Consider the following 20,337-nt stretch of genomic DNA (forward strand, 5'->3'; position numbering starts at 1 on the left):
AGGTCACAGGACAGAACTTTACTTGGGTAGCTACATTATGCAGAGGGCTACTAATTTCTCATTTGCAAAAATGGAAGGGGTAAATTACTATGGAGACAATCAGAAATTCCTTCCAGTGGAGCATGTCAACAGTTTCATCTTCAGTGTTGATGAGTGTCACTGTATAGTCTTTGTTATTAATAAGCATTATTATGCTGAGATCAGTAAGGTCCTTGCTGGCTACAGGATCACATCAATAGTGCAAAATGTATACTGGCTTCTGTCTAAAACTTATTTTACTTGTATATGGACCCAGAGTATCATAACCAGGTAGATAAGTTCACAAAGAAGAGTTAAAAAATGCATATAACTTGCATATACAATAATCAGCTATTTCTTCTAGCTCAAGAAAACATTAAAACGAGGCTGGTTCTGCTAGTAGCATTTAGAAGAACACAAGTTTCTTGCCCCTTACATTACAATGGGAACTCTAAGTCTTTACATTTCCTTGTGACTCTGCTGAGCGTCTTTCGCTGGCTAAGAAAGAGCTCAGCCTCTAAGTCATAGATCACAGAAATGCAAATAGCACTTATCTAATAGGTCGTATACTATCTGCCCATAGTTTAGGCACAATTATTAAGTTTTCTCCTAGGGGCAAAAGAAAGCATTCAGTGCAATGAAAAGATTCTTGATAGAATTAAGTTTCAGTAAGAACAGCAAAATTATGCATACATAATACATACTTTAAACATGAACAAAACCTAAATTTTTAACATGCTTTAAAAATAGTCACTCTATGTCTAATGCAAAATACGAATGGAGAACACTGCTCTTTATTTTAAAAGCAGATTAATTTGCAGGCTTCTATTTGAGTACCCTTGATTATGTAAGAAAGTTACTCAAACTGACCCAGATGTGAAGAAACCAACAGTTCTTTAGAGAAGCCAACTTTATGTACAATACACACTAAAAGCTTTCCCTTCCCTTTGATCAACATTACTCCTTAAAGAAATCCTAGTGCAGTTAATACTCTCTTCAGTTTTCTGGTGTGGGTCACCAGAGGACTGTATTTCATCAAAGCTCTTGAAACCCTTTTTAAAGTAGATGTAAGCTACATGAAGGTTAAAATTATAATTCTTAATTACTGGATACTATTCAGAATAAGATGATTCTGGGAACTAAGTTCCACATGAATGGTTATATAAAAATTACCACATACTTTAGTTCTTCATAGCATAAAGCATAGTAACTGCAAAGATCTAGGCTGTTTTTGGTTGCAGGTTCCCTCTGTATCACCACTTGTCTTTTTATTAGACCTTCCCTGAAACTAGAGAAATAAAAACGTAATAGTAAAGTACTGTGGGACAGCAACAGTTCCCATTTAAGACTTCCATGAGCAAAAGAGTTATATTCTGTGAAAACAACATAGTGCTTTAAAAGGTGCATATTTGCCTGTTTTGCTAGATCAGTTCATGAAGTACAAAACTATACACCACTGGAATCCTGTTTCTAAAACATTAAAATCCTAGTAAAAGGGCTTTGAAAAGATAAATCATAGAGATTGCTACAGCATGAGAAAGGTGCACCAGGAAATCCTCCCCCAAAATGCTCAAGGTTACAGAAGTTAAGTGCTGGGATTAGATCAGATGCTTTATCAGAGAAGTCACAATGGAACACATGCAGGGAAAGGGTGCTGGGGAAACTTCACAAAAATTTTCTTTAAGTCAATAAAGACATCAGTCAGTCCTGCAAAATGCTCCGTAAATAGTTTTCCTCCTAAGTGGACGAGTTTTGAACAGCATCAGAGTTTGCATTTTTGGTTCTCTTCAATGCAGACGTCATATTGCTGGAGTCTGTGCTCTGGCTGTAGCGGGTCAGTAACGGTGGGCCTGGTGAGATGGGTGGTACTGTGCGCTCTGCTGAGATGAGGAGGAATAGCCTAGTGAGCTCTGGGACTGAGAGGATCCCTGAACACTGCTTTGGTAATTCAGGCGCGAACTGGAGTGCTAGGAGAAGGAAACAGGAAAAGGGAGTGACTGATGGAGGAAGGGAACAGCTCAAGATGCTAATCACAACAGGACGGAGAGATGAGCCATTCTCATCAGAGGCTCCGGGTTCTGACCCATCGTAGCGACAGTTAATTTAGTTTGTTAATACATTTTGCTGACTTGACATCACAGCCTGCCACCACTGTTCTGGCATGCACGAAAGTTGGCTGGATTTCTTTGGGAGATAAGCTACACTGGCAATGAAAGGTAGAGGGGAAACAGGCTAATTCTGGTTAGTTTTTCTTTGCATAACTGAGATTTGCAAACAGGAATAATCAGTTTGGCATATTGAATCGGTGGTGTTCATAATGTATACTGACGTGCTGTTAGTTTTCTCATTATAAATAACAAAGTTGTTGTGATTAAGAAATCATCTTGTAGAGAAAAGAGTTTTCAGAGGGAGAGGCCAGAGTGGCTTCAGCAGCATCACCTACATGACAGAGCCAGGCAAGGCTGGGTAGGGGTGGCAGCAATAAGTGCTTTTTATAAACTTCAGGTGACATTTATTTTTAAAATTTATTTATTTATTTATTTGGCCACACAGGACCTTAGTTGCAGCACCCGGGATCTCTAGTTGTGGCATGAGGGATCTAGTTCCCTGACCAGGGATCGAACCCAGGCCCCCTGCATTGGGAGCGTGGAGTCTTAGCCACTGGACCACCGGAGAAGTCCTTCAGGTAACATTTAGAATTTTAAAAAATTTCATATGTGAAAATTCTCTCAAGAGAAGGCTGAGACAAATGTATTTCAGTTCAATGTATTTTTATTACCTTAAGTGAAACATTCATCTTCATAGTACCAAGGGCAAATATGAAAAAAATATGTAAAAGAAAAATTCACCTATAGAATAAGAACATGGTGCCTGGTTAAATATAAGCATAGCTGGAACCAGTGTCTTTGGCTATGCCCAGAAGGCTGGTTCTTCCTGTGAGCGAAGTGGGAAAGATCATGTGTAATAAAGCTATTACTTGGAGCTAAAAATGTAAATGACCTTGAGGTGGCACTGGCGGTTTGTGAAAGGACAAATAAGCAAGCGTGCCCCACTCAGCGCACAAGAGGCAGCCAAGCTGGACTTGCAACATCGGGTCCAAGACAACAGAGCAATAAGATAGTCTTGGTTAAAAATAATCTCGCTTAACTCCTTCCTGTGTTACACAACTCTGACGAGTTGTGTTGTTGTAAGAAGCCTTTCCAGATTCTAACTATGTTTTATTGTCAGTTTATTATGGAAAAAAAAAAAGTCCTTTCCATTCACAAGGCCTACAGTTGCTGAGCTGGCTACGACTGCTTTCACTTTAGCTGATTAGACTCAGCATAATAGCTCCTCCATACTGGATAAAGAACAAATGTGTTGATAATATGAGAGTTGCAGACAGGTGCAATGGGACTCCCTCACCCCTCATGCTAGTCTTTCCAACTAACTAGCTGAGAAAGCTACCCATTTCACAGATATGCTATTTTATTTTTAAGTAGACAGCTCAGTATGGACAAAGAAAAGCATTTGAAGAACTCCTGGATTTGAAAGGAATAAATACAAGAGCTAAGTAATCTGTCCATGATCGACTATAATCAGGTTAATATAACACAATCAGAGACACAAAGATGAGCCAGTATACAGTAAAGGTTTGTTGCTCATATAATAAGAATAAACTAATGTGAGGGGGAAAACTGACTTTATAGTAAAATTCAAATATGTTCATGACTACTACCCAAATAGCAAGCTGTTTTTAGCAGATCAAACTGATGCCTTGATTACTTTAATTGGAACCAATGGAAGTGCTACTATATACTCCTCTGCTTGCAGGGAATCTTCCAAGATAAGTTCTCAAAGTAGCTGTGCTGAGATATTCAGAATGTAAGGCCAGTCAGACAGCTATTTATTATGTCTTTCTTGTTAATGTTTCTCTTGTTTCCAGTTCCTAATCGGTGAGTTTATGTCTTCCTTGCCCGTGGTTTTGTTTTCTGTTTTCTATCCTGTGTGTTTCTTCTCCACCAGTTCCCTGAGGGACTGTGGTTCTAAACCTTTTTTTTTAACCTTTAAATTCCCTTCCCTTCTTAGATCTTTTCTTACCTTGTTACTACCTTGAAAACTTTTTTTTCTCCCAAGAATCCCTACAGTTTTCACCAGTATTTTTACCTCTTGCTCCAAATACCAATCCTTAGACTTTTTTCCTTTAATTTCCTGAATTGGTAATACCTTTAATTTCCTGAATTGGTAATACAATTGTAGTTTTCTTTTAAATCTTAATAACAAAATGTATTTTCTAGTCTCAAAATTATTTCTAGTGAGATTTAACAGTTATTCCGGAGAAGTCTCAATCTTAGTCCCTTTCTCTTCTATGTTTATGTGGCTACTTACTGATTATTTCCTCCCAGTGATGGCAGATCCTTCTGAAGTATGCTGCTTACTTTTTTCAAAATAAGCCGCCATTCCTCTCCCTTTTCAATTGCTTATCTATCTAGGTGTCTTTTTCTGACCCAAACCTGATAGGCAGCTGTAAGGGTAAATGAGACATTTTCTTTGAGGAGGAGCTGCGTGCCTCACCTTCCCTCCTCAGGGTTTTAGGATAATCAAATCAAGAAACAAAATATCTTGCAATTACATGAAATGACAAAAATCTTCATTTTCATATAACGCCCTAGAAACAGGATTGTACAGTTTGTATAGTCAGACTTTAGAGTTAAGTACCACTTAATTCTAAAAGGATCTACTATAAGTCTACTTCCCATTTTATAAAATGTATTGTTAAAAAAGAGACAACAGGCTCAAAATGGAGTCACTTGTGCTAAGCCCATATCACCAAATTGAGACAGTGCCTAACCTAACTGCAGTTTCAGCCCCTCCCAGGAATGTACTCCTCCCCAGTCAGTCTGGAATCTCCTAGTCAGCACTAGAGAAGTAATCTACTTGGTAGACTCCTGTAGTCCCCAAAGGAAGGTTCCCCGGGCCTGAAACAATCAGCTCTCTGTTAGTGTCCTTGTCCCACCTCCTTCTGCCTATAAACGTCTTCCATTTTGTACAGCCCTTCAGAGCTTCTCTGTATTTGCTAGGGGAGATGCTACCTGACACATGAATCACTGAATATAGCCAATAAGACCATTAAAATTTACTCAGTTGCATTTAGTTTTTTAACAGTATATGAAAATTAAAAAGTACAAAATTCAGGGGAGTACCTGATAATCTGACGGCATTACAGGCCCGCCTGAGTTTGTGCCTGAAGGCCCTAGCCGCGGTTTCTTGTTTGGAGGCACCTGATTAAGGCCGGAGTCCTGACTGTGCTGCAGCCCTGCTCCGGCAGCCCCGGGCCCTGCCCCGGCCCCTCCTGCAGTCCCGTTGGCCTGGGTGCTGTTCTGCTGCTGCGGGGCTGCCTGTGGAGGGGCTGCTGCCTGCTGCGGCGGGGCTGCGGGCTGCGGATGTTGGTTCTGCTGCTGTTGCTGATTCTTGTAGAGAGGAAAAAAAAGCAAGCTTGCTGTGGAACTAAATTACATCTTCCATGACACGATATGCACATGAGACTGCTGACCAACCTGGGGAGGGACCTCTGTGGGACACCAAAGTGACTGGAATGACCAGAGAATGGAGCAGCCAGGGAATACAGCAGCTCCGGAAGTCAAGGTATTGAGCCCCGAACAGGACCCGTTCTCTGAAGTTCATTTAGATTGCACAGTAACCCTCCAAATCAGTCACAGACATCCCACTGAAGAGCACAGGCACACAGGAAATAGCAACTCATTAAAACAGCTATAATAGTCTTTTCAATCAATTTGTAAAAGTAGGGCTGTGTGGGGAGGAGTCAACTGCAATCAAAGAATAGAGTGATGCTTTAAAAGCAGCCGCTGCATAAAGCGACGGTAATGACATGAACAAACAGAAAGCAAGAATTAAGAATCAGGGAATAAAATAGGCAACAAAACAAATCAGGAAGTTCATTTATCTGTGAATGCATATTTCAAATCGCAAAGTACATCTACAATAAAGTAAATACATAATTAAATAAAAGGTGGTTAAATATATAGGAATTATTAAATTATCCATTGCTAAGTGCAGTTTATACCTTGTCACCTTTCTCTTCAGGTTCATCTTCATTAAGGAATTCTCGTTTGGGGTATGGAATCTGGCAGCCAGCAAACACACTAAAAACCATGAAAAGAAAAAAAAAAGAATTCATGTCATGACGTAAAATCTACAATATCACTGACCTTGTTCATTTAAAATTCTACTTTTTTTTCTTAAAAAAATTATTTTTCTTAAAAAAATTCCACTTTTTTTTCCTACTCTTCATCTGTGGCTGGTTATGCCTCTCAACACAATTTAAGCAATAAGAAAAGAACAATTTGTCATCTAAGTTTTACACTAATTGCCACTTTCAATAACAAATCTTGACTGTGGTTAGCTAGTTGACATATATGACATAGAAATTTCTCCACACAAACTTCATCAGCACTAAAAACAACTGAATGTGTATTTGCTTCAACAGTGAAAATAATTTTCTCAAGAAAAGCTGCACCTCTAAGAAATCCAAGCACAATTTATATATGTGGGTGTAACAAGGATGAGGAAATGGAGGAGTCTGGTTGTACAGTAGACACACAGAATTTTAAAATCTCAGTTCCCTACTGATTTGGTGTGAACTGTTCTGGCTGACCCATCTATAAAAGTCCCATCTGTTCTCAGCTTTAGTTTTTATCTGTAAAACGGATTAATGGTCATTCCTAAAATACTTGTTTTCATTCACACCTCTCTACAGCTTTGCCTGTTTCAAAATACAGGACCTCTCTCTTGACTAGTTTTTCTCTGCGGCAGTATTAACAAAGAAAGTAAAATACTTCAGTAACAAGTGCTTCTCTTGCTTTCAGCCACTATCCAACATCCTCAGCCTGGAGCAAAGCACACAGAAAAGGAAGGATACATACTCTAATGTCGGCAAGGGGTCCTCCTGAAAATAGGGATCCTGCAGAGCCTGCTCTGAGGTAATTCTCTTGGTTGGATCCATAGTAAGGAGTTTCTGAAGCTTGAATAACACATAAGAAATTAACAGCACATGAAAAGTTTGTTTCCAAGTCAATGTTTTGAGTTTTGTGTTAATGTCTAATAGAATTAATATCAAATGCCATTTTGTATAGCTCACCACAATATTAATACACTAGACACATTTATGTGAGACTAGCAGAAATCATTAGCATTAGAGCCCTTTTAGAATTTAAAATTTTCTCTGCTGATAAACCACTGGACAAGGCTAAAAGTCAAGGGTGACATCTCAAAAGAGAAAGATTTAATTTTGCCCAGCATCCACCAATTTCCTTTCTTTCTAAAGAGGAGGAAGAGCTGGGACAATTCCGTGGTAAGCAGGGTGGGGTGAGGGCTGTGCTAAAGGATCCAAGTTCCCAGTCTGGGAGAGATGCACCTACCAAGAGGAACACTTTGCTGTCAGGCTTGACCTTGTGTTTCTCCATATACTTTATGAGGCTACTGTTGGCGTACCTGTAGACGTGAGAATCACACACTATTAAGAACACTCACACAATTTACAATCTTTAATGGAAAGTTCCAAGATTGGTTTTCCTATATGGTATGTGTTAAGTTAAGCCATTGTTTTTTCTGATTAAAAAGGAACACATAACCAAATGTTGATAAATGTGTGAAGAAATAAGAATTGTTACACACAGCATGTAGGAGTTTATATTGTTACAATTACTTTGTAAGATAATGACTCATGAACTATAAGAGTTGAAAATGTGAGTATCCTGTGACCCAGCAATTCCTTTCCTAGGTACATACTCTATATCAGGGTATCAACCCCTCAGGCTGAAGGGTGAGTAAATGGGTATTACTCATTTTATTATTCTAAATAGACTACATATTTTCATCATATATATTCTTTCCTATATATGAAATACTTCAAATTAAAAAGGTAAAAAAATAGGTAATATATGTTCATGGTAGAAAATTTAGAGAATATAGAAAAGCATAAAGAAAAAAATTGAAATCACTCAATCAACCTAGCAGCAATTAAAAAACACTGTCATCAAGATTTTGATAATTTTCTTTTGTCCTTTTTTCATGCATATATATGATACAAACACAGAGGCATTTTTGTCTTTATAAAATTAGAATCATACTATATAAATTGTGCTAACTTTTTTCACTTAATATTGTTTCATAAACATTTTTCCTTGCCAAATGCTGTTTAAACCTATTATTTGTACTGAATGTATATTTTCTACTGTTACTAATGATGTTTGTTTCACAACAGTTGTAAAACGCAGGTTCTTGAAGGTCAATCTAGTACACACGTAGGGAGACAATACTGCATGGCAGGTGAGAATCAGAGACCCCTACCAGACCCTGGCACAATCATTTACCAATTGTGTGATCTTGGGCAGTTAGTTAACCTCTAGGAAAGCCTTAGGTGCCTCATCTTAGCTATGTGTGGCTGCTTTGATTGCCTTCTCAGGATAAATTCTTAGAATTATTAGGTCAAAGGGTATGTACATTTCAAAGCCTTCTTGCTACACAAACCTGGCCCTCAGACCAGAAGCATGGGCACCAGAGAGCCTGCAGTTGGAATGCATGTACTCAGGCCCTATCCCAGATTCTGAATCACAATCTGCATTTTTAACAAGGTCTCCATGTGATTTGTAGGTACATTAAAGTTTGAGAAGCATTCATTCTCACCAGTAGCATATAAGTAAGCATGCCCATTTATTATATTACCCTTGCCAACACTAGGTATTTTTATTTTAAAAAATCTTTGCCATGTATATTAATTTAACAATTATTTTCCTCCAATACCAGGGACATTTTTATTGGCAAGGTAGCCATTAAGTTTGGTAATGGAAAGAAACTTTTAAGTTTATGTAGAAATGGAGTCTGTCAACATGGCTTTAGTCTTTATGTTGAATCAACTGATTTCTTGGGTTAACTCCAGATTCTAGGTTATTTGTTTCTATCATAATATAAAAGGTCTTGAAGTTGAGAAATCCTATTGCTCAATTCCCTTTGTGGTTTCTTATTTTTCCTAGTATTAAAGCTAAGATAAATTCTTTGTCATTTTCTGAATTATCATCTTCCAGATTTGCTACAGTTTAAGAGCTGAACAGTTTTCAAAGTGACTCAAACTTTTTATATACATTATAAAGCATTTTATCAGACCATGTTTATTCAAACATTCAATTTTTAAAGTCAACTTACCTATTTCATTTTAATTCTGTTTTCACCTTGCCTTCTAATGAGCTAATATGAGCTGACATTGGAAAGATTACAGCAACTTCTGTTGTTATCCTTCACAATTCACTTTAAGGGTAATTTTTTTGGTTCTTTTTATCTAATATAAACAAGTTATTATTCGTTTACTTTTTATGTCATCTGATATAACATTTTCTGGAATTTTTTTCTTTATTATACTTTAGTGACATGTATGTATTATATTAGATTTAGCTAATTTTTAATAAATTCCTTCTTGTCTTATGCATCAGTAGCCTGATTTTATGTGGATAAAATTGTCTGCTTAGGAAGTATGGCTCTTATCTCTGAACTTTTCCTATTACCTTTCTAACTGAATTTCAGTTATCTTTTAAAATTTCTTTCCTTTTATCTCTGGTTATTGTAAATACTATCATTTTATGTAAAATTCTTCCTCTGGCCTTTAAATACTAAGATAAAATATTAAGTGCCTTCATTAATTTTCTCTATCTTTTATATTACTAGTGTATCTTCAATGATCTGAACCACTTTTTTTTTTTTTTTTGCGGTACGCGGGCCTCTCACTGTTGCAGCCTCTCCCGTTGTGGAGCACAGGCTCCGGACGCGCAGGCTCAGCGGCCATGGCTCACGGGCCCAGCCACTCAGCGGCATGTGGGATCTTCCAGGACCGGGGCACGAACCCGTGTCCCCTGCATCGGCAGGCAGACTCTCAACCACTGTGCCACCAGGGAAGCCCGAACCACTTTCATTTAATACCCATTTGACAAGTAAATAATGAGACTGCACTATGTACCAGGCCCTGGGGATACCTATAATGGTGTATAAAATAGGCACCATCCATATTCTAGAGGGAAAGATGGTAACTGTTCAAAAGCCAACTGCAGAGCAAAGTGATCAGTGCCAAGAGAAGCAGCACAGGATATGCTATGGGCGTACAGAGGGGAAGCACCTAACTCACTCAGACTAGAAGGTCAAGGGGAAATCTCGTCAGGATAGAAAGGATAAATAAAGGAGTTAATCAGATGAAATAGGTGGGAGGAAAGTATATCCCAGACTGAAGGAACAGCATGTGTAAAAATCCAGAGGTCAAAGAAAACTTAGGGGTTTTGAGGCTCTTAAAGAAATTCATGATGTCTAGGCTATAGAGTACAGAGTGGACAGAGGTTTAGGAGATGAACTTGGTGATGTAGAAGCCAAGGCTCTGTAAGCTATATTAAGAAATTGAGAGCAACTTGAAGACTGACATGATCAAATGTGCTTCTGGCAATGACTGCAGTACAGACAGTGAGGTGGAGTGAAGACTGAAGGTAGAAATCACGTAGGAGGCCGCTGCAGGATTCCAGGCGAGAGACAGTGGTGGTCTGGCCTACAACAGTGGAAGGGTAGATGGAGAGAAATACAAAGATCCAAAGGATATTTAGAACAAAGAATTTACTAGATTTGCTAATTGTTTAGACACTGGGGGGGTAAAACGGAAGACAGTGAGACAGAAGAAGGATCAGGGATATCTCTCAGGTCTTTGGCTTGAACAATCAGCTGAATCGTGGAGCTATTTCCTAAGATGAGAAATATAGTGGGAGGAGAGGTTTAGGAGGACAGATGATGAGTTCAGTTTTGGACATGTATTTTGAAGTATTTATGGGACATTCAAGTTGGAATTCCATAAGGCAATTAGATAAATGGGTGTGAAACTTGGGAAAGAGATCTGAGTAGGATGTATAAACTGGGAGCTATCAGCATAACTGATGGTACATTGTGGCCATCAAAATCATGGAGACTGCCTGGGGAAATGTCTAGAGTGAGAAGAGAGCCCAATTCAGACCCTTGAGCAATGTCAGTGCTCTCTCTAAGGGATGAAAAGAGGCAAGGACCCTACCAAGGACTGTGTAAAAGAGAGGCCCAAAATGATTAGTGCCGTTCTCTGCTTCTCTTTATGATGTCTGCTTTTGTTCCTACAAGCCATCCTGTCCTGAAATTTTTCTGTTAAGTTGCCCAAGAGAGAACCTCTTCCATCTTTTCCTCTAGGTGTGCACATTTATAACAAACTCCTCTCACTTCTACTCAGCATACATGTCCCCACCAGTCTGTTTTACTCAAATCCCAGGCCATGTGTTCTTCCTCCTGCCACCCTTCCTGGTTGCCTAGCCCAGCATTTCAGTCACCAGTCATTAGCTAGATAAAGACAAAATCATAGTTGTGGCCTTGAACTGAGCCTTTATCAAGCTAAAACAGAAGAGACATTTGAACTATCTACTGGCCCTTAAATTCTTAAAAGTTTTTAAATACTACAGCCTAAGCCTGGCATATATGTTAACAACATCTGGAATATCTTCTTTAAATCATAAATGTAATTAATACACTAAAATCTAAGTTTCTGGTTTAAATAATCTCTATCTTTTTAAAAAAGGATTAATTTAAATATTCCCATTGAATATTACTTATATGTAATATGGAATTACTTACGTTGTTCTTCTAAAGTCTTTTTGAAGTGTGGGGTATTCTGGCATCTTTCTAATATCTTCCCAGTCTTTATCTTACAAAAAAATATTGAATATTGTTATAGGAAATAGTGTTACTTATCAAAAATCTAGTTATTTTAGCTTAAAAATATATATTAAAAATACTAAATATACATTAAAATATGCTTTTCAAAAAGAATGTTTTTGAAATATGACTCATTATTTTGAAATAAATAAATAAATTACCTGCAGGAAACCCCATGACACTAAATATCCGATCCAGTTGATCATGATGAAAGGGATTGCTTGTTTTTATATCTTCCTGACGACAGTGAAAAATAGGTTCTGAAGTCAACAATTCAGCAAATATGCAACCTATTGCCCATATGTCTATAAAGGAAGAAAAACAAGTTTTTGCACACATTTATTATATTTCTTTGGTTATAATTTCTGGGTATAATCACAACCTACATATAAAAATACTTTTGGGGGTAGGGGGATGGACGAAATAGGTAAAAGGGATTAAGAGGTACAAACTTCCAGCTATAAAAAAGTCAGAGGGATGTAATGTACACATAGGGAATACAGTCAATGATACTGTAACAACTTTGTATGGTGACAGATGGTAACTGGACTTATTGTGGTGATTATTTTATAATGTATAAAAATATCAAATCACTATGTTGTACATGTTAAACTAATATAACATTGTATATCAAGTAAAACTTTTATAAAGAATCCCCAAAATTAAAAAAAATCTTTTAAACTTTTCAGTGAAGCAATACACAAAATACAATAAGTATATTAAGAAAACATATATCTCACATGAAATAGCTGTATCATCACATAACATACTGAAAGCCAAATAAAATACATTTTCTTGTAAATGTCCTGATCAAGATAAGCTTGGGAAACTCAATTTAGCAAGCAATGAATTTACATTTAGGCAAAAGCCTTTCAAACCACTATTAATAATTTAATCGCCAAAGGATTCAACTGATAACCTACTACAAGGCATAATACTCAAGATCTGACAGACTGAAATAATATCATCATCAGGTGCGGTGATACATTTCTTTAAAGCAACCAAATGCATAATGACAGAGCAGAATTTCTGAGCTGTCAGTCTAGACAGGCAGTACAGATCACACAAGATGATTTGGAAAAACTCAACTTTTGTCTGAAAGACACCAACTTCAGTTTTTTCAACAAACAGTGAGCTCTACAAGCTGATAAATACAAGTATATATAGACACTGCACGACACGAGTAGAGACAGATGTGATCCGAACATATTCACTTAGATGGTGCCCCAACTCTCCAATGTGCCAAGATAAAATTAGGCATCTTTCAAAGTTTTATTAACTATTTCAAATAACCAGTTATGGATTATTCTATTTGGATTTTATACATTGAAAGACTATAATATAGTTTTAATTTAGATTCTAAGAGTATAATGTTATATTCACAATGTTTTGCCAAATGTACATGTGAATTTTTGTAAGATGTATGTTCATACTTGCCCACTTAAATGCTGTTTAGTAAGTATTTTTTTAAGTATTTTATTTTTTTAAATAAATGCTGTTTAATAAGTATTTTTTTAAAAAAACAACACACAGGACTCCCCTGGTGGCACGGTGGCTAAGAATCCACCTGCCACTGCAGGGGACACGGGTTCGATCCCTGGTCCGGGAAGATCCCACATGCCGCGGAGCAACTAAGCCCATGCACCACAACTACTGAGCCTGCGCTCTGGAGCCCGTGAGCCACAACTACGGAGCCCACGTGCCATAACTACTGACGCTCATGCGCCTAGAGCCCGTGCTCCGCAACAAGACAAGCCACCACAATGAGAAGCCCTCGTGCCACAACGAAGAGTAGCCCCCGCTCGCCAGAACTAGAGAAAGCCTGCGAGCAGCAACAAAGACCCAATGCAGCCATAAATAAATAAATAAATAAATTTATTTATTTATTTAAAAAAAAGAATGAGTGAATGTGTGTGTATTTATTACGTCTGCTATGAATACATTTCAAGCCTAAAGATAACTAATGTGGGGATTACTCTTTTTCTATGTCTTAGCTTTTTTCTTAACTTCTATCCAGAATAAGTAATTGGGACTTGACTAAAATTAGAGATTAGCAATTATGTTTTTATCTTTAATTCGTAAATCTTATTTTTACTGAGCAAGTAAGTCGCAAACTGGTTAAAATTCAATTTCAGTTCTCTTTACCCTGAGGAAATAAGAAATATAGTTGGTTTCCAATTCATACCCAATTACCTTTATTTCCAAAAAAACACATCTATTTTTTATTCCAACAGTAGAGCAGTTAATCAGAAAATATTCATAAAACTATGCTTCTGAAAGTGTGGGGACCACATACAACAGAATCACCAGTGGTACCTGTTAAACAGAGGCCTCACTACCATGGGTTTGCTAAGAATCTCAGAGTGAGACAGATTTTGGTGGGGCATCATTTAGTTTAACAAAGTTTTTGGCTGAACCTGCCTTTTCTTACTGGAAATCTCCCTTCTAGACATAGACTGAATAGTGCTTGGTAAGTGCCCAATGCACATGGGTGTCTGCTGTTGTCACATCCTGTACTCCCACCCTATGCCCTGGGTTATCTCACCATCAGTCCTGTTCTAAGGCACCACCTGTTGCTTCCAACTGACACTCCCCTTCTCTCTGGCTTACATTTGGTTTCTTCCTATCCTCTGGTACCTTCTGAGATTGTCTAGATTTTACTGTTCTCAGTAGAGAGACCTAATAACAGAAAAAGCAAACATAATTCTAAATGTCTCAAAAATATAGCCCCTCAGTAAAAGTCATTCATTGGAATGTAAATAGAGTCAGGGTCTGATTTTCACTCCTCATTCTAAGGACCGCTCCATCCCTTCCATTTGCTTTTTGTAGTTCTCCTTCATTCAAAGACAGCTGCCACTGTCCTTGGCAGACAGAGTGGCAGCCTCTGGTAAGGGGCCTTATTACTATAAGCTCAACTGCCAGGGGACAGGTCTAAGGTCAGTCTCACACTCCTCTACTATCAAACACAAACTGGTTTTCCTCACAGTGCTGTGGCTACTCATAGCCTTTTTCACTAATTTAACAAAACCCTTTAGCAGTATTTATGAAGAATTATAATATTCCACACTGTGCTAGTGTCTCAATCCCTAGACAAAGGAAGTATAAATGTGTTCTGGGTATCTAAGTTTTGCAGAAATCAGGCCTCCTGACGAATGAGGACATTGCTATATTTTAATTTTTGTTTCCCTTTTTACCCATGAATAGGTTAATTATGAGTCTAATCTTTTCAAACGTGAGAACTTCATTTATAGTTCTTTGGCTGCCAGCAGGTTTTTCATAAGCTTAACAGAAAAAGGATTGAGCTGACTTGTCTATTTTTAATAATTTTATAGCTTAAGTGCATTTATCAAATAGAACTCAACAAAAGCAGCTAAATGTAGTCAAAACAGATATTAGTCTAATACAAGTAAACAGAAAATTCAAGAAAAGGAAAATTTAAAGAAACACACTTATAGCAAATTTAAGTACCTTACAGAACTAGCCCTTCACATTAACAGTACTATTTACTCCCTCCCTACCCTCTCTTTTTACCTCCTTTAAAGCAATATCTAGGTCTGAGGACAGCTCTCTCTTCCTGACTCCCTCAATTAGCAGCTGGGACCTCTGAGGACACTGTAATGACAGGTAGCAAAATCTCTGATGCCTCTGTTCTGAAGGAGACTTAAAATTTTACAGAGTATGTTTATAACAGGTTTTCTTACTCAGTCTTTTCACTTGGTGAGATGGCAAGATGCTGAGCACAGCTAATCTACCCAGGCTCTATTTCCTACCTTAATGGAGAAACTGCCATTCTGAAAACTGTAATGGCAAGAGAGAAAGATTAGTCATATTGTTTCTTGCTTAGGAAAGGACTGACTGACTTAACTTTTCCCCAAATAGAAGGGGCTCTCTCCAATAACTACACTACTCCCGCTTTTCTGTTTTTTTCTTTTTGTGAAGAAAACAAGTCTAAACCTCTCTCCAGTTCTTCTGATTGATAGTAAGTAAAAAATAACATTTGCATGTTATCGTTTCTATAGCAACTCAACAAGATCAGATACTTCTATCCTCTGAAAGAAAATGATTTCTTTTTTTAAAGGAATCATATTCTCCTATACAGTTAAAAATCCAAATCTACCAGATTACAAAATCTGGGAATATAAACAACAGGACTTTTACAAAGAAATTTAAAGTGGTTTTTACAAAGCAGCTTTACCATTTAGTATACCATTAGTATTTAGTATACCATTTAGTATTTATGATAATGCAATATCATATGATAATGATATGATAATATAATACTTACCAACTATAAGTAAATCATTTTAGACTAACTTACCAATGGCCTTTGTATAATGCCTTGCACCAAGCAAAAGTTCTGGAGCCCGATACCAAAAAGTCACAACTACTGGATCCAAATCTGCTAGTGGCTTTAGAGGAGAATTGAATAATCTGGCAAAACCCATGTCAGCTAAAAAATAAAATAATAAGAAATCAGGTTGGCATGCTCTTATAACCATGCAAGGTTGATGACAATAGCCACTAACCTTATAAAGCAATCCTTTTTCCTCTCTTTTCAACCAGTGGTCTGTACCAGGCACCAAATCTCCCCTTCTGAGGTAGATACTATTATTGTGCCTATTTTACTGATGAAGAAACTGAGGCTTAGAGATATTCTGACTTGTCCAAGGTCATAGAACTAGTAACTACAGAGTCAGAATTAGAATCCAGGTCCGACTTCAGATTCCTGGCTTTCAGAGACAGAATAATATTCTTAAATATTTTTAAAATAGAAAATAGTCTAAAAGTTTCCATGATTGATTATGACTTCTGTATGCCTATATATCGAAAAAACCTGACTATACCTTAGTTCAGTGTGTGCTAGAGTTGGTTGGCTCTCATGGACCCAGCAGAGCCAATTCATACACATCTTTTGAACTCAGTGTTTAGTAACGTCATGTTTGTGGCTTGAAACTGGCTATGGTGGGAGTATTTACATCATGGAAAACAGCAAATGCTACAAATTGGGGTTTTTCCCCCCCAGAGAGCCAGAGCCAGTTGTTGTATAGTTACCAGCACATCACATACATGTTTCCAAGAACACAGATAGAACACATAAGAGAGAACGTTATAATTCAGCATTTAACAAAGGTCTATACCAAAGATAACTAAAATATTAGAGGTACACAAAAGTAGTAAAAAGACTATTACTATAATAAGGTGCTGGTGACTAATTTTCTTAAGATTTCCTAAAGAATAAATACCTTATACCTATAAAGCACTTCAGAGTTTACAAATGATTTTCACATACATCATACATCACTTCGTCTAATCCTCATAAGAATGCTGGTTTAATAAGTACTGCCCTTGCCACACTTCTGTGATGAAGAATCTAAGGCCCAAAGCAGTTCAATGACTTGCCCAAAGTCACAGGGATAGGAAGTGAAAATGCCAGTACAAACAAAAAGCATGTTATAATTTAGCAGCTACATTCTTAACCATGGAACTGATATCCAATAGATTACACATATGATAACTGCATGTCACAAAGGCAAAAATCACAAAAATGATAAACCTCTATAATATGAAACATATAATATACACAGTATATTTTGATTGTATAAGGGTCCCTAGTGTACTATACAATGCACAAATAGTACACTAAAGTTTCAACTACAGAGTATCATTTAGTCTAAAACCAATATACTATGATATACATTAAATTTTTAATTTACAGTGATTTTGTTTCTTTAGAGTTTGAATAATTTACAAGACTTTCTGAGAATGCTTTGGAGGACCCAGATCTTAAAAAATAAAGCTACCCAAGGATGCCTATGCTGATGCCTACACTTTCTTAAGCAAATTTCCCTATAGCAAACGCAAATATTCAAAATCATTCTACCAATATTACACCTACCTCAAAGCACTGCTCTATATATTTAGTAGATGCTGATTCTTGTTGATGGCAAAGTAATATGATGGAATACTCTTTCATACATTGAAAAGCATGCTATTTTTAAGTAAAGGCTAAAGCCAGTATTTCTCCCCTTATTCTCCACCTTCTAAGTTTCATATAAGCCACATCTATTCACTGAAAAATGAAATCAAGGCCAGACAAAACAATAAATATTCTTAAGAACAATTCCCATCTATTGTATGAACTTTAAAGGAGTTTCAAACCATTTTTCAAATAATTACTAATTCAGACAAAAGGTAATTAGCCTAAACATTCCTAACACCTATTTTCCTAAAGTTAGATATGAGTGAAATTGTTTAATTCAACAGACAGGGGTAGTAAAATTCTGGTGTGGGTGCTAATTAGACAGTATCAAACGATAGAAAAGCAGCAGAAGGCAATGTGTACTGCCAAGGAGCTTACATGAAGGTGAGATGACAAAATACATGGAGTAGATAAAAATAAAAAGGATAAGTACTGTAGGACTAAAGGAGAGTTGCTGCTGGTTTCTACTAGACTTGAAGTCCCTTGAGGGAAGGGGTTATGTCTCCTTCACAGTTTTATCTGGGACAATGTCTGATAAACATTTGTAGGAGTGGACTAAATCGAGAGTGGAACTTGAGCTGGATTCTGAAGGATGGATCACTGTGAACAGTAAAGGCGGCGATGAGCATTTTAGGTAAGGCCTGGAAGGCTTCAGGTTCCTGGGGAGGGGAAGCCTCAGATACTGGGAAGGGCACAGTATGTTTTCCATTTGACTATGCTTTCTTTCCCTTTCAGTCAAAAAAGAACTGTTATAAAGTGTGAAGCATAGACCTCAGAGCATTACTGATTTTTTTAAAAAAATAATGTGCTATTAAAACAAAATTTAAAAACAATTTAATAAACTAGATTAATTGTTCACTAGACCTTTAATACCAATCATTGCTTACTTTTAACCCTGATTTTATCTTTAATCTTGGATAGAATTATAATCCTAAAACTCTTAACAATAAGGCAATTAACTGGCCTGGCTACAATACAGAATTTATGTTGAGGAGTAGTAGGGCTATTTGGGAGAATAAGAAGACATTAAGTTTGGTGACTGGCATAAATGTGACGACTGGTACAGCATGGGAAAGTATAAGATGATGATGATGAATTTGGTTTGGAATTAATGCAATATAGGTTGCCAGCAGAACATCCAAATAGAGAGAAACATTTCATCTAGGGTGAGAGAATAGAATCTGAGATGCAGATCTTAGAATCATTTTCATAGAATCCAAGCTTTTGAGGCCACAACTTATCAATTCCCTAAAGAAGTCATTGTGGAGGGAGGCCATGTCCCAAGCCAGTGCCTAGGCTGTCTTGAAACAAAAGGGTAATAGGAATAAGAGGCAAAAATGAATAAATACAGAAGTAACAGCAAAAGTAGTAGATAGAAAAATAGAATTACATGATGTCATATAGACCAAAGGAAAAGACGGTCACAAGGCCAGACTAGCCAGAAGAACAAATAACAAGACAGTAAAGGAAAACGACAACTAAACACAGGCCACTAGATTTGGTAAGACAGAGATCATAGATGGCCTTTTAGAGAGCAGTTTCAATAGAGGGGCAGAATTAAGACGTCAGATAATAACAAATTAGGGTAAGTGAAAACAATACGTAAACATCATGTATTTTAGAAGTAGAGGAACAAGGTGAAAAACTGAACAAATTGTAAAGAAAACAAAATGAATATGAGAAAATTTATGTTAAACTGGGGTGAAGACTATGGAGAACAGTATGGAGGTTCCTTAAAAAACTAAAACTAGAACTACCATATGACCCAGCAATCCCACTACTAGGCATATACCCTGAGAAAACCAGAATTCAAAAAGAGTCATGTACTACAGTGTTCATTGCAGCACTATTTACAATAGCCAGGACATGGAAGCAACCTAAGTGTCCATCGAAAGATGAATGTATAAAGAAGATGTGGCACATATATACAATGGAATATTACTCAGCCATAAAAAGAAATGAAATTGAGTTATTTGTAGTGAGGTGGATGGACCCAGAGACTGTCATATAGAGTGATGTAAGTCAGAAAAACAAATACTGTACGCTAACATATATATATAGAATCTAAAAAAAAAAAGGTTCCGAAGAACCTAGGGGCAGGACAGGAATAAAGACGCAGACGTAGAGAATGGACTTGAGGACAGGAGGAGGGGGAAGGGTAAGCTGGGACGAAGTGAGAGAGTAGCACTGACACACACACTACCAAATGTAAAATAGCTAGCTAGTGGGAAGCAGCTGCATAGCACAGGGAGATCAGCTCGGTGCTTTGTGACCACCTAGAGGGGTGGGATAGGGAGGGTGGGAGGGGATGCAAGAGGGAGGGGATATGGGAATATATGTACACGTATAGCTGATTCACTTTGTTATACAGCAGAAACTAACACAACGATGTGAAGCAATTATACTCCAATAAAGATGTTAGAAAAAATTGGGGTGAGGATTATGAATGTTTAAAGGTGAAGAGGAGAAACTTGAGAAGGAGAGAATGGAGATACTGTAATAAGAAGGGCTCAAGTACAGCAGGAAGATATTTAGAAGCTAGGAAGGACATCAGATAGGACTTAGGAGAAAGAGACACTCTT

The 20,337-nt window shown here is 37.3% G+C and overlaps 1 protein-coding gene across 2 annotated transcripts in view; it reads right to left on the minus strand.

Moving 5' to 3' along the window:
• Nucleotides 1–332: 332 nt before the first annotated feature.
• CDK19 (cyclin dependent kinase 19) overlaps nt 333–20,337 on the minus strand; it is a 194,855-nt gene continuing 174,850 nt past the window's right edge. The window contains exons 6-13 of one of the 2 annotated variants that reach the window (XM_007451569.1): nt 16,094–16,225; nt 11,937–12,080; nt 11,695–11,764; nt 7,437–7,509; nt 6,942–7,039; nt 6,083–6,161; nt 5,202–5,468; nt 333–1,985 (exon numbers count right to left, since the gene is read on the minus strand). In XM_007451569.1, coding sequence (XP_007451631.1) covers nt 1,854–1,985; nt 5,202–5,468; nt 6,083–6,161; nt 6,942–7,039; nt 7,437–7,509; nt 11,695–11,764; nt 11,937–12,080; nt 16,094–16,225 — 995 coding nt within the window. In that variant the 3' untranslated portion in view covers nt 333–1,853. The remainder of the gene's footprint in view (nt 1,986–5,201; nt 5,469–6,082; nt 6,162–6,941; nt 7,040–7,436; nt 7,510–11,694; nt 11,765–11,936; nt 12,081–16,093; nt 16,226–20,337) is intronic. The other variant, XM_007451570.1, reaches the window with a different exon arrangement.

Source organism: Lipotes vexillifer, unplaced genomic scaffold (genome assembly GCF_000442215.2).
Source record: "Lipotes vexillifer unplaced genomic scaffold, Lipotes_vexillifer_v1.1 scaffold721, whole genome shotgun sequence".
Classification (NCBI taxonomy): domain Eukaryota; kingdom Metazoa; phylum Chordata; class Mammalia; order Artiodactyla; family Lipotidae; genus Lipotes; species Lipotes vexillifer.